We start from the raw sequence: 13,287 nt of genomic DNA, 5'->3' as shown, positions 1-13,287 counted from the left end.
GGAGAAGACCCTGATGCTGGGAAAGACAGAAGGCAAAAGCAGAAGGGGACGGCAAAAGATGAAATGACTGGACAGCGTTACTGATGTAACAAACATGAATTTGAGCAGACTCTGGAGGATGGTGGAGGGCCTGGCGTGACTTTGTCCATGGGGGTCGCAGAGAGTCTGACTCGACAGTGCGACTGAGCAACAACAACGCAGAGGCAGCCAATGGAGAACCACCTCTGATTGTCTTTTACCTTGAAAATCCCGGGGAGGGGGGGCGTTGCTGTGAATTGATTGCAACTTGATGGCACTTCCCCCTACTTCCCTCTTTCGATTATATTCCCCCAAGGCAGTTCACAAGCCTTGTTTGGCCTTCTTGGGAGATCCTTCATCCAAGTACTAACCAGGGCTGACCCTGCTTAGCTTCTGAGAAATGATGAGATCACGACAGCCCGGACAAACCAGGTGAGGGCAAGGCACATAAAGAGAGCCAGTTTGGTGTAGTGGTGAAGTGCATGGACTCTTATCTGGGAGAACCGGGTTTGATTCCCCACTCCTCCCCTTGCAACTGCTAGCATGGCCTTGGGTCAGCCAGAGCTCTGGCAGGGGTTGTCCTTGAAAGGGCAGCTGCTGGGAGAGCCCTCTCAGCCCAACCACCTCACAGGGTGTCTGTTGTGGGGGAGGAAGGGAAAGGAGATTGTGAGCCGCTCTGAGACTCTTCGGAGTGGAGGGCGGGATATAAATCCAATATCTTCATCTACCTCACAGGGTGTCTGTTGTGGGGGAGGAAGGGAAAGGAGATTGTGAGCCGCTCTGAGACTCTTCGGAGTGGAGGGCGGGACATAAATCCAATATCTTCATCTACCTCACAGGGTGTCTGTTGTGGGGGAGGAAGGGAAAGGAGATTGTGAGCCGCTCTGAGACTCTTCGGAGTGGAGGGCGGGATATAAATCCAATATCTTCATCTACCTCACAGGGTGTCTGTTGTGGGGGAGAAAGGGAAAGGAGATTGTGAGCCGCTCTGAGACTCTTCGGAGTGGAGGGCGGGACATAAATCCAATATCTTCATCTACCTCACAGGGTGTCTGTTGTGGGGGAGGAAGGGAAAGGAGATTGTGAGCCGCTCTGAGACTCTTCGGAGTGGAGGGCGGGATATAAATCCAATATCTTCATCTACCTCACAGGGTGTCTGTTGTGGGGGAGAAAGGGAAAGGAGATTGTGAGCCGCTCTGAGACTCTTCGGAGTGGAGGGCGGGACATAAATCCAATATCTTCATCTACCTCACAGGTTGTCTGTTGTGGGGGAGGGAGGTAAAGGAGATTGTGAGCCGCTCTGAGACTCTTCGGAGTGGAGGGCGGGATATAAATCCAATATCTTCATCTACCTCACAGGGTGTCTGTTGTGGGGGAGGAAGGGAAAGGAGATTGTGAGCCGCTCTGAGACTCTTCGGAGTGGAGGGCGGGACATAAATCCAATATCTTCATCTACCTCACAGGGTGTCTGTTGTGGGGGAGGAAGGGAAAGGAGATTGTGAGCCGCTCTGAGACTCTTCGGAGTGGAGGGCGGGATATAAATCCAATATCTTCATCTACCTCACAGGGTGTCTGTTGTGGGGGAGAAAGGGAAAGGAGATTGTGAGCCGCTCTGAGACTCTTCGGAGTGGAGGGCGGGACATAAATCCAATATCTTCATCTACCTCACAGGTTGTCTGTTGTGGGGGAGGGAGGTAAAGGAGATTGTGAGCCGCTCTGAGACTCTTCGGAGTGGAGGGCGGGACATAAATCCAATATCTTCATCTACCTCACAGGGTGTCTGTTGTGGGGGAGGGAGGTAAAGGAGATTGTGAACATCTTAAACGTTGAATGGCAAAATAACCCGTGGCTAAAACAGAACAGTGAAATTAATAAAATCAAGAGATGTACGCCTTTCTAATACAGAGACAAGCATTCTATTTGCTCAGAGACTTTGCCAGTGTGAGTTGCAAGAAACAGAAACAATCAAACATGTGCTTCTAAGATGTCCTTGGTATAGTTTAGCCCAGGGGTGTCAAACTCATTTGTGATGAGGGTCAGATCTAACATATATGAGGCCTTGTTGGGCTGGGCCGGGCCATGTGTGTACCTATTTAAGATTAGGTAGCAGAGATATAAACTTTTTAAAGGACACAGACGAGCAAAATTAAATATTTTTAAAAGCCCTTAAAACATGCTTAAAACATTAGCACTTGGTTTTAAAGGTGCTTTCTTTGTATTTCTCCCATGAGATCCACGGAACTGGGCAAAGGAAGCAGGTGACCAGGAGGGGTAGGAGCCTCAGACAATGGAGGAAATAAAGGTTTCGCTCTGTAGCTCTGCTGTGTGATTGAGCAAGCCTGGCAAAGCAAACTGAAATGCGGAAGGAAGCAGACAAGTGCCAGTTGCTCAGGGGCCTGCTTTGGCCCCCGGGCCACAGGTTTGACACCCCTCGTCCAGCCCATGCTAAATATATTTCCCCTTGGGTTAAGGCTAAGCCAGGCCGAACAAAGTCTGCTCAGGTGGGCTCTCTCCTTTCCGATGCCTATCAGAATATTACAAAACAGGTAGATACGTTTTGTAATGCTAGCCAGGAGGACTCTTCCAATATTCCATGTTTCTTTTCTCGCACCGAACATGCAGGGCCACGAGAAGGAGGCTCTCCAGTTAATGGCGACGTACCTGCCTAAAGACACGTCTCCCGGCTCAGCCTATCAGGAAGGAGGCGGGCTTTACGCCCTGGGACTCATCCACGCCAACCACGGCGGCGACATCATCGACTACTTGCTGAACCAGCTTAAGAACGCCAGCAATGATGTACGTGCTCTCCTAGGGTTCATGGGAGGTGGATGCCCGAGGGTGGCGGGATGGTCGTCTCATGGGAGATGCAGACAGGCTCCCCATTCCTCGGGGAGAGCTGAAACTTTGTTTCTCTCCTCCGATTGCTGAAACCACATCCGAGAGGAAATGGCCACTGAACTCTTTAATGCAGGGGTGTTAAATTCATTTGAATCTGACATAAATGAGACCTCGTTGGACCAGGCCATGTCAGGTTGGGCCAAGCCAATTCAGGCCGGGCCGTGTGTGTACCAATTTAAGATTAGGTAGCGGAGATATAAATTTTACAAAGAACACAAACACAGATATATGTGTTACAAAAACTTTAAACCTGCTTAAAACGTTAGCACTCGTTGGTCTTAAAGGTGCTTTCTTTGTATTTCTCCCATGGGATCCAGGGAACTGGGCAAAGGGAACTCTGGCTCTTTCCTTCCTTCCCCAAGGGACCAGGAGGGGGAGGAGCCTCAGCCAATAGAAGGGAGAGGCTTGGCTCAGTAACTCTGCTGTGTGATTGAGAGAACCTGGCAAAGCAAGCTACCTCTGCCCCCTTGTCCCCAAGGGAGGAGCTTCAGCCAATGAAGAAAACAGAGCTTTTGCTCTGTAGCTCCTGTGCAATTGAGTAAGCCTTGCAAAGCAAGCTGAGATGCAGAAGGAAGCAAGAGAGAGGGAGAAGGAAGCAGAAAAGAGCCAGTTGCTCGGGGGCCTGATAGGAGCCCTCTGGGGACCTGATTCGACCCCCAAACTGTATGTTTGACACCCCTGCTTTAATGTGAATAAATATGTAAAATCTCCTGTGTGATTTCAGAGTAGATGGAGGTCAGGCTTGCATTTGGGTATAAGAACAGCTCTGCAAGCCTTTGAAGTGAAATGCGGTTTGATGGAGCTTCCCCCTCCCCCCACCATTGGTTGCATTCTGTCTCTTCTCTTCCCTCCACCCCCCAGCGAACACTGTCACTCCCGAACAGGATTTGAAATTAAATCAAAAGAGTTTCCAGCTCAATATGAGGAGGAACTTCCTGACCGTTAGAGCGATTCCTCAGTCGAACAGGCTTCCTCCTCGGGAGCTGATGGGCTCTCCTTCCTTGGAGGCTTCTAAACAGAGGCTAGATGGCCATCTGACAGCGATGAGGATCCTGTGAATTTAGGGGGAGGTGTTTGTGAGTTTCCTGCATTGTGCAGGGGGTTGGACTAGATGACCCTGGAGGTCCCTTCCAACTCTAGGATTCCATTCCATTCCTTCCTTGCTTGCTTCCTTCAAGGCGGGCTCTCCTTCCTTGGAGGTTTTCAACAGAGGCTAGATGGCCATCTGACAGCAATGAAGATCCTGTGAATTTAGGGGGAAGTGTTTGTGAGTTTCCTGCATTGTGCAGGGGGCTGGACTAGATGACCCTGGAGGTCCCTTCCAACTCTGTGATTCTGTGATTCCTTACCGTTAGAGCAGTTCCTCAGTGGAACAGGCTTCCTCCTCAGGAGGTGGTGGGCTCTGCTTCCTTGAAGGTTTTTACGCAGAGGCTGGATGGCCATCTGACAGCGATGCTGATTCTCAGGCAGATCACAAGACGGAGGGCAGGGAAGACTGCATGAGTGCTTAGTTCTCGTGGCCCTTTCTTACACGCCCAGGGAAATGTTGTTTGCCACTTTGGGGTCAGGCAGCAACTTTTTTCCGGGGCAAATTGACCAGGGACCCTGATTTTTTTAACCATCTTCTGAGCATGGAGCAGAGGTCACTGGGGTGTGTGCGTGTGTGTGGGGGGGTATTTGTGAATTTCCTGCATTGTGCAGGGGGTTGGACTAGATGACTTTGGAGGTCACTTTCAGCTCAGTGATTCTTTGAAAGGAAAGGTCCCCCGCGCAAGCACCAGTCGTTTCCGGCTCTGGGGTGACATTACTTTCACAACGTTTTCACGGCAGATTTTTTACGAGTCGGCTACCTGAACCCAGCTTCCGCCAGGGATCGAACTCAGGTCGTGAGCAGAGCTCAGGACTGCAGTACTGCAGCTTTACCACTCTGCGCCACGGAGCTCTTTTCAGAGTATAAAAATGGTAAAGGCAGTCCCCTGTGCAAGCACCAGTCGTTTCCGGCTCTGGAGTGACATGGCTTTCATGTTTTCACGGCAGATTTTTTACGGGGTGGTTTTGCCATTGCCTTCCCCAGTCATCTACACTTTCCTCCCAGCAAGCTACACTCCCCCCCCCCCAGCAAGCTGGGGACTCGTTTGACCGACCTCGGAAGGATGGAAGGCCGAGTCAACCTCGAGCCGGCTACCTGAAAACCCAGCTTCCGCCGGGGATCGAACTCAGGTCGTGAGCAGAGCTTAGGACTGCAGGACTGAGTCCCCAACAAAGAGCTCATGGACCACCATGGCACCTTGCCTGGTGCCCTCCCAGTGTTTTTAGAAAGTGATTTGGGGCCAGTGGGGCTTTTGCCCAGCAGGGCTTCTGATTGGCTATATACATTTTTTTTTTAAATTTGCTCGAGCTGCAGCTGCCCCCACAAGGGATCTTCACTGCGTGACTGAAAGCAAGCTTGAGCGTGTGGGGAAAAACAGTTCAAAGCAATATGCTCGTTTTAAAGGGCAACCAGCTAAGCAGGGCTTCTGACCGAATGCTTAAAATCTATTATTACAATTGCATGTAATCTCGCTCCCGGACATTTTGTGGTTGGCTCCGTCTCCCACGGCAGCCATTTTATGCCAGAATTCCCCAGGTGAGAAAGGGAGAAAAGCCGCCCTGAGCCACCTGGTGGGAAGGGCGGGATACAAATTACAAATAAAGGTGCTCACAGGCTCCGAAAGGTTGGGGACCCTTGCTCTAAAGAACGTGAACAATTCCCTTTCCCCCTTTTATTTTCGGCAGATCGTCCGCCACGGGGGCAGCCTTGGCCTCGGCTTAGCCGCCATGGGGACCGCACGCCAAGATGTGTATGACCTTCTGAAAACAAACCTGTACCAAGATGATGCAGTGACAGGTGAGGTTGCACTTTGAACAGACCTGTTGAGCAGGGGGCAGTTCTTGGCACATGGTTAAGAGCCAGTTTGGTGTAGTGGTTAAGCGTGCGGACTCTTATCTGGGAGAACCGGGTTTGATTACCCACTCCTCCACTTGCAGCTGCTGGAATGGCCTTGGGTCAGCCAGAGCTCTCTTATCTGGGAGAACCGGGTTTGATTCCCCACCCCTCCACTTGCAGCTGCTGGAATGGCCTTGGGTCAGCCAGAGCTCTCTTATCTGGGAGAACCGGGTTTGATTCCCCACTCCTCCACTTGCAGCTGCTGGAATGGCCTTGGGTCAGCCATAACTCTTGTAGGAGGTGTCCTTGAAAGGGCAGCTGCTGAGCTAGGAATGCTTTGAGAGCCAATTTGGTGTAGTGGTTAAGTGTACGGACTCTTATCTGGGAGAACCGGGTTTGATTCCCCACTCCTCCACTTGCACCTGCTGGAATGGCCTTGGGTCAGCCATAGCTCTGGCAGAGGTTGTCCTTTAAAGGGCAGCTGCTGTGAGAGCCCTCTCAGCCCCATCCACCTCACAGGGTGTCTGTTGTGATGGTGGAGGGGACAGCAAAGGAGATTGTGACTGCACTGAGACTCTGAGATTCAGTGTATACGGTGGGATATAAATCCAGTTGCTGCTGCTTCTTCTCCCCCTTCTCTCCTCCTTTCCCCTTTCCCTCTTTTTCTTCTTCTTTCTGGACTGTATAGAGATGTGAAGGAAAACCCAGGAGAGGAAAAAAGTATACTATTACAATATGACGTTGGGGCATCAGTAATTTGGCTGTGACCTGTTCAGAACCTTCGAACAAAGCAATGGCATTTTGAACCTTTTGGCAATGCAAATGTCCGATCAAAATCAAATCAAACGAACCTTTAATGGCACAGATCCAAGCGGGCAGCTGTGTTGGTCTGAAGCAGCTAAACGAAGCAACAGTCAAGTTTTACCTTTAAGACCAACCAATTTTTATTTATAACTCACCTATGTATGGCTTTGCTCACTGTGCTGGATTCCTCGTCTGATGAAGTGTGTTTAAGAGCACAATCTTTCATTGAAATCTGCCTCCATTCCTGAGGACTGAAAGGTAGTAAATGTCACCCCCATCTTTAAAAAGGGTTCCAGAGGAGATCCGGGAAATTACAGGCCAGTCAGTCTGACTACAATACCGGGAAAGTTGGTAGAAAGCATTATCAAGGACAGAATGAGTAGGCACATTGATGAACACGGGTTATTGAGGAAGACTCAGCATGGGTTCTGTAAAGGAAGATCTTGCCTCACTAACCTGTTACATTTCTTTGAGGGGGTGAACAAACATGTGGACAAAGGAGACCCGATAGATGTTGTTTACCTTGACTTCCAGAAAGCTTTTGATAAAGTTCCTCATCAAAGGCTCCTTAGAAAGCTCGAGAGTCATGGAGTAAAAGGACAGGTCCTCTTGTGGGTCAAAAACTGGCTGAGTAATAGGAAGCAGAGAGTGAGTATAAATGGGCAGTCTTCGCAGTGGAGGATGGTAAGCAGTGGGGTGCCGCAGGGCTCGGTACTGGGTCCCATGCTCTTTAACTTGTTCATAAATGATTTAGAGTTGGGAGTGAGCAGTGAAGTGGCCAAGTTTGCGGATGACACTAAATTGTTCAGGGTGGTGAGAACCAGAGAGGATTGTGAGGAACTCCAAAGGGATCTGTAGAGGCTGGGTGAGTGGGCGTCAACGTGGCAGATGCGGTTCAATGTGGCCAAGTGCAAAGTAATGCACATTGGGGCTAAGAATCCCAGCTACAAATACAAGTTGATGGGGTGTGAACTGGCAGAGAGTGACCAAGAGAGAGATCTTGGGGTTGTGGTAGATAATTCACTGAAAATGTCAAGACGTTTGTGCGTTTGCAATAAAAAAAATGTGCGTTTGCAATAAAAAAAGGCCACTGCCATGCTGGGAATTATTAGGAAGGGAACTGAAAACAAATCAGCCAGTATCATCATGCCCCTGTATAAATTGATGGTGCGGTCTCATTTGGAGTACTGTGTGCAGTTCTGGTCACCGCACCTCAAAAAGGATATTATAGCATTGGAGAAAGTCCAGAAAAGGGCAACTAGAATGATTAAAGGGCTGGAACACTTTCCTTATGAAGAAAGGTTGAAACGCTTGGGACTCTAGCTTGGAGAAACGTCGACTACGGGGTGACATGATAGAGGTTTACAAGATAATGCATGGGATGGAGAAAGTAGAAAAAGAAGTACTTTTCTCCCTTTCTCACAATACAAGAACTCGTGGGCATTCGATGAAATTGCTGAGCAGTCAGGTTAAAACGGATAAAAGGAAGTACTTCTTCACCCATAGGGTGATTAACATGTGGAATTCACTGCCACGGGAGGTGGTGGCAGTCACAAGCATAGCTAGCTTCAAGAGGGGTTTAGATAAAAATATGGAGCAGAGGTCCATCAGTGGCTATTAGCCACAGTGTGTGTGTGTGTGTGTATATATATATATATATATATAAATTTTTTGGCCACTGTGTGACACAGAGTGCTGGACTGGATGGGCCATTGGCCTGATCTAACATGGCTTCTCTTATGTTCTTACACGAAAGATGACATTCTAAATAAAAATTGGTTGGTTTTAAAGGTGAAACTTGACTCCTGCTTTGTTTTAATGGCACAGTAGTACAATAAAACGGATAAACAGTCCAAGAACGAGACACTTAAAAATGTAAAGAAGGTAGCTCTAAAGTTTGCTCCCCATGTTATTTTGGCCTCTCTTTCGCACAATGCAAATGTCTAGAAATCTGTCTTCCATTTACCCCGGAGAGATCTGGCTGTTCACTTTTGCTTCTCCTCCCACCCCCCTCCCCACCCTTCCCTGTAGGTGAAGCGGCTGGCCTGGCTCTCGGACTGGTGATGCTGGGATCGAAAAACGCCCAGGCGATTGAGGACATGGTGGGCTACGCCCAGGAGACTCAGCACGAGAAGATCCTGCGAGGCCTGGCGGTCGGCATCGCCCTGGTGATGTACGGGCGGATGGAGGAGGCCGACGCCCTCATCGAGAGCCTCTGCAGAGACAAGGTGAGTCGGTGCTGCTCCCCGGAAACTGCCCAGCTGCACTGAGCATCTCTCTAGCCCACTGAGCCAGTTTGGCATAGTGGTAAAGTGCACGGACTCTTATCTGGGAGAACCGGGTTTGATTCCCCACTCCTCCGCTTGCAGCTGCTGGAATGGCCTTGGATCAGCCAGAGCTCTCTTATCTGGGAGAACCGGGTTTGATTCCCCACTCCTCTGCTTGCAGCTGCTGGAATGGCCTTGGGTCAGTCATAGCTCTGGCAGAGGTTGTCCTTGAAAGGGCAGCTGCTGTGCGAGCCCTCTCAGCCCCACCCACCTCACAGGGTGTCTGTTGTGGGGGGAGAAGATCTAGGAGATTGTAAGCCACTCTGAGACTGATTCAAAGAGAAGGGCGGGGTATAAATCTACAGCCGTCTTCTTCTCCACTTGCAGCTGCTGGAATGGCCTTGGGTCAGCCAGAGCTCTGGCAGAGGTTGTCCTTGAAAGGGCAGCTTCTGGGAGACCCCTCTCAGCTCCACCCACCTCACAGGACACCCTGTGAGGTAGGAGGGGCTGAGAGTTCTCACAGAAGCTGCCTTTTCAAGGACAAGCCTGCAAGAGCTATGGCTGACCCAAGGCCATTCCATCAGCTGCAAGTGGAGGAGTGGGGAATCAAACCCGGTTCCCCCAGATAAGAGTCCGTGCTCTTCACCGCTGCACCTAGCCTTGCATTTGAGTAAATATTGTAAGAGAGGATTAATGACTTTTTCTGCTCTGAGGAGGAGAAATCGTGAGCCTTTGGTAGAGCATTGCTAAGTTGGGATAGGTAAAGATAACTAGATAGATTTCATTTTACCTTGCTCTGCTTGTTGCTCAGTCAAATTAGGTTAAATTAAAGTAATAGTCAGAGTAAAACTATTCTAGGAATGCTCTGTAACTTTCAGTGGATAGGTTGGATGGAAAGAACGTCTTGGTGTTGAGATTCTAAAACCCAGTAACCTTCCAATCAATGCATATTGAACTTGCAATATGTCATGTGCCTGAATACCCAGATCTGATGTTTTCCAAGAGCTACTGATGCTTCCAGCAGAGTTAAGTGGGACTTCATCAGTCTGGGAAATGTCTGAGATCAAAAAGGTTTTCTCTTTTCCAGAGAGCTTAAAATGGTGTATAGTGAATGAAAGTTTAATACGGTCAAAGACCAATCAATTAAATACAAATAACTTAATAAGATACAGTCAGGCAATAGTAAAATGGGAATAAAACATACACAGTATAAAATATAATTAGGCAATACTATAATGAGAATAAAACATAGACAGTATAAAATATAATTTCCTCCCCCAAACACTGATTAAATTCCAGAACCAAGGCGTTCAATTGGGTATTCCCCTTAAGAATTGCTTCCGGAGACTTATGGCTCGCGAAGCAAACTTTGCCACACATAAAGTGGTTCCTTTGTTCCTATCAGCCAATAATCTGCCAGTAACCTTCCAAGCTCAGAACAGACTACAGTTTGGATGTTAAATAAAGCAGCCCCCCTGATTTATTTTCAGTAATGTAACATCTCAGCATCGAGGCTGTCACGGCTCAGAGGGGTATTAACCAATTGCTGCCACCACTCTGGGTTCAGGGTTCCCCTTGAGAAGGCCCAGAGTTCCCTCCCAAGCCCTTCAGACCTCCTTTAGCTTAGGCCACAGAATAGGCGTGAGGACCAGGCAGAGGGAACAACAGGGAAAAAAAGGGTTTATTTAAAAGATCAGCCAGTGCAATGTAACAAACAAGGTGCATTAAACAGTAGAAGGAGTGACGGGAAAAGAAACCAATGCCTTAACGCGTCTGGACTTACTGTCCATAGACTGCCCCAGTCAAACCTGCGCCTACTCACCCTTCCTCTAAGGGCGGGGGTCTCTTCCTTGCAGCAGCTCTTCCTCAGCTCTGCCTCCTAGGAAAAGAACACTCCCTGCCTGGGCTTGTTCCTTTTATGTTCTCCTCACAGGCCCCACCCCTCTCTGGGCCAGTTTCCCTCCAAAAACCTTGCCACCCAATCAGAGGGACTGAAGGGATCCTGGGAAATGTAGGCTCTTTTGTAACGCCTAGGCAGGCTTCTCTGGGCTTGCAGGCCTCGCTAGACCCAGGATCATGACAGAGGCCCGCTCTTGTCTTTCAGGATCCGATCCTCCGTCGTTCGGGGATGTATACAGTTGCCATGGCGTACTGCGGCTCAGGGAACAACAAAGCGATCAGGCGCCTCTTGCATGTGGCGGTAAGTATCCTAAGGCTGTGGGGTGGAGTGTGTGCGCGCTCGGGGAAACACAGCCAGCTCCTCTGCAGATCTTTGCAGTTGGCATCAGTTGCAGACGCTCTGCTGCTCCAAGACTTAAAGTAGCTGTCATTTAGAAACCAAGCTGTGGGTTGAGCTTCTAGAAGCGCAAACGGAGGTGTTCGACTGCGTTTGTTGCCCTTTACTCCCAGTTTCTGGAATTCTTTGTTTGTTTGGTACCTGAAGAGAGCCAGTTTGGTGTAGTGGTTAAAGTGTGTGGACTCTTATCTGGGAGAACCAGGTTTGATTCCCCACTCCTCCATTTGAAGCTGCTGGCATGGCCTTGGGTTAGCCATAGCTCTCACAGAGCTGTCCTTGAAAGGGCAGCTTCTGTCAGAGCTCTCTCAGCCTCACCTACCTTACAGGGTTTGATTCCCCACTCCTCCACTTGCACCTGCTGGCATGGCCGTGGGTCAGCCAGAGCTCTGACAGAGGTTTCCTTGAAAGGGCAGCTGCTGTGAGAGCCCTCTCAGCCACACCCACCTCACAGGGTGTCTGTTGTGGGGGAGGAAGGTAAAGGAGATTGTGAGCCGCTCTGAGATTCAGAGAGAAAGGCGGGCTATAAATCCAATATCATCATCATCATCATCATCTTCTTCTTCTACCTGGCTAACCTCACAGTAGGACCCCTTCAGTCACCATGGCTAGTAGCCGCCAATAGACCCTTCCTCCATGAATCTATCAAACCCCCCTTTGAAGAAGAAGAAGATGATATTGGATTTATATCCCGCCCTCCACTCCGAAGAGTCTCAGAGCGGCTCACAATCTCCTTTACCTTCCTCCCCCCCAGCAGATGCCCTGTGAGGTGGGTGGGGCTGAGAGGGCTCTCACAGCAGCTGCCCTTTCAAGGACAACCTCTGCCAGAGCTATGGCTGACCCAAGGCCATTCCAGCAGCTGCAAGTGGAGGAGTGGGGAATCAAACCTGGTTCTCCCAGATAAGAGTCCGCGCACTTAACCACTACACCAAATTGGCTCCTCATGACCCCCCCATGCGACTGGAGTCATGGTGCCAAGCTCTGCCAGAGCTCTGGCTGACCCAAGGCCATTCCTGCAGGTGCAAGTGGAGAAATGGGGAATCAAACTCGGTTCTCCCAGATAAGAGTCCACCCACGTAACCACTGCACCAAACTGGCTTAAGAAGACCGACACCCTGTGAGGTGGATGGGGCTGAGAGAGCTCTCACAGCTGCTGCCCTTTCAAGGACAACCTCTGCCAGAGCTCTGGCTGACCCAAGGCCACGCTAGCAGGTGCAAGTGGTGGAGTGGGGGAATCAAACCCGGTTCTCCCAGATAAGAGTCCGCCCACTTAACCACTACACCAAACTGGCTCTCAAAGCATTGCTAGCTCAGCGGCTGCCCTTTCAAGGACACCTCCTGCCAGAGCTATGGCTGACCCAAGCCCTTCCAGCAGCTGCAAGTGGAGGCGTGGGGAATCAACCCCGGTTCTCCCGGATAAGAGTCCATTCACTTCACCACTACACCAAACTGGCTCTCCAAGCCCATGTATGACTTTTGCTGTCTGTACATCATCTGGCTGCCGATTCCACATCATGAGGAAATTGTGACTGGGCGGTTCATCTGTCAGGGGAGAGAGTTAGAAAAGGTGCTCTTTTGCCTTTTAAAGCTGCATTTACACCTCTGATGAAATTGAAAAACGCCGTGGCCAGTTTCCCTGAACGTCGCCCTCGAAACTCTCTCTCTCCCCTTCTGAACAGGTGAGCGACGTCAACGATGATGTACGAAGGGCAGCCGTGGAGTCCCTGGGCTTCATTTTGTTCAGGTACGGTTTTCTCATATCCTTCTCTTTTGCGTTATCCGACGATGTATCCAAAGTTCTGCGGAGTCACCTGTGCTTCCTCTTAAGCAAACCAAAAACTTGTCTGTATTGAAGTCTCGCACGTAGAGCGGACCCAGAAGACGTCTCCGTGGACTTGTTGGTTTTCGGGGTTTTTTGAAGGTCATTTTAATATCGCTTCACAAATTTAAAAAGGTGTTGACTTAAGAGTTCCCCCTGCAGACTTGGCTGCAGTTCTGGGGGAGCAGCTTGGTTTCGCCGGTAATTCGTTGGGAGGATTTTTCCCCTGGTTCTCCCAGAAAATCCTGGATACATTTGGGAA

The 13,287-nt window shown here is 49.8% G+C and overlaps 1 protein-coding gene across 1 annotated transcript in view; it reads left to right on the top strand.

Annotated features, from left to right (window-relative positions):
* LOC132574378 (26S proteasome non-ATPase regulatory subunit 1) overlaps window positions 1-13,059 on the top strand; it is a 55,385-nt gene extending 42,326 nt beyond the window's left edge. Inside the window, exons 12-16 of the mRNA XM_060242741.1 lie at window positions 2,641-2,814; window positions 5,692-5,803; window positions 8,678-8,874; window positions 11,018-11,113; window positions 12,886-13,059. Coding sequence (XP_060098724.1) covers window positions 2,641-2,814; window positions 5,692-5,803; window positions 8,678-8,874; window positions 11,018-11,113; window positions 12,886-13,059 — 753 coding nt within the window. The remainder of the gene's footprint in view (window positions 1-2,640; window positions 2,815-5,691; window positions 5,804-8,677; window positions 8,875-11,017; window positions 11,114-12,885) is intronic.
* The last annotated feature ends 228 nt before the right edge of the window (window positions 13,060-13,287 follow it).

This window comes from Heteronotia binoei, chromosome 6, assembly GCF_032191835.1.
Source record: "Heteronotia binoei isolate CCM8104 ecotype False Entrance Well chromosome 6, APGP_CSIRO_Hbin_v1, whole genome shotgun sequence".
In the NCBI taxonomy this organism is placed as follows: Eukaryota; Metazoa; Chordata; class Lepidosauria; order Squamata; family Gekkonidae; genus Heteronotia; species Heteronotia binoei.
The sequence above is the reverse complement of the archived record's forward strand: the minus strand, read 5'-3'. Positions and strand labels throughout refer to the sequence as shown.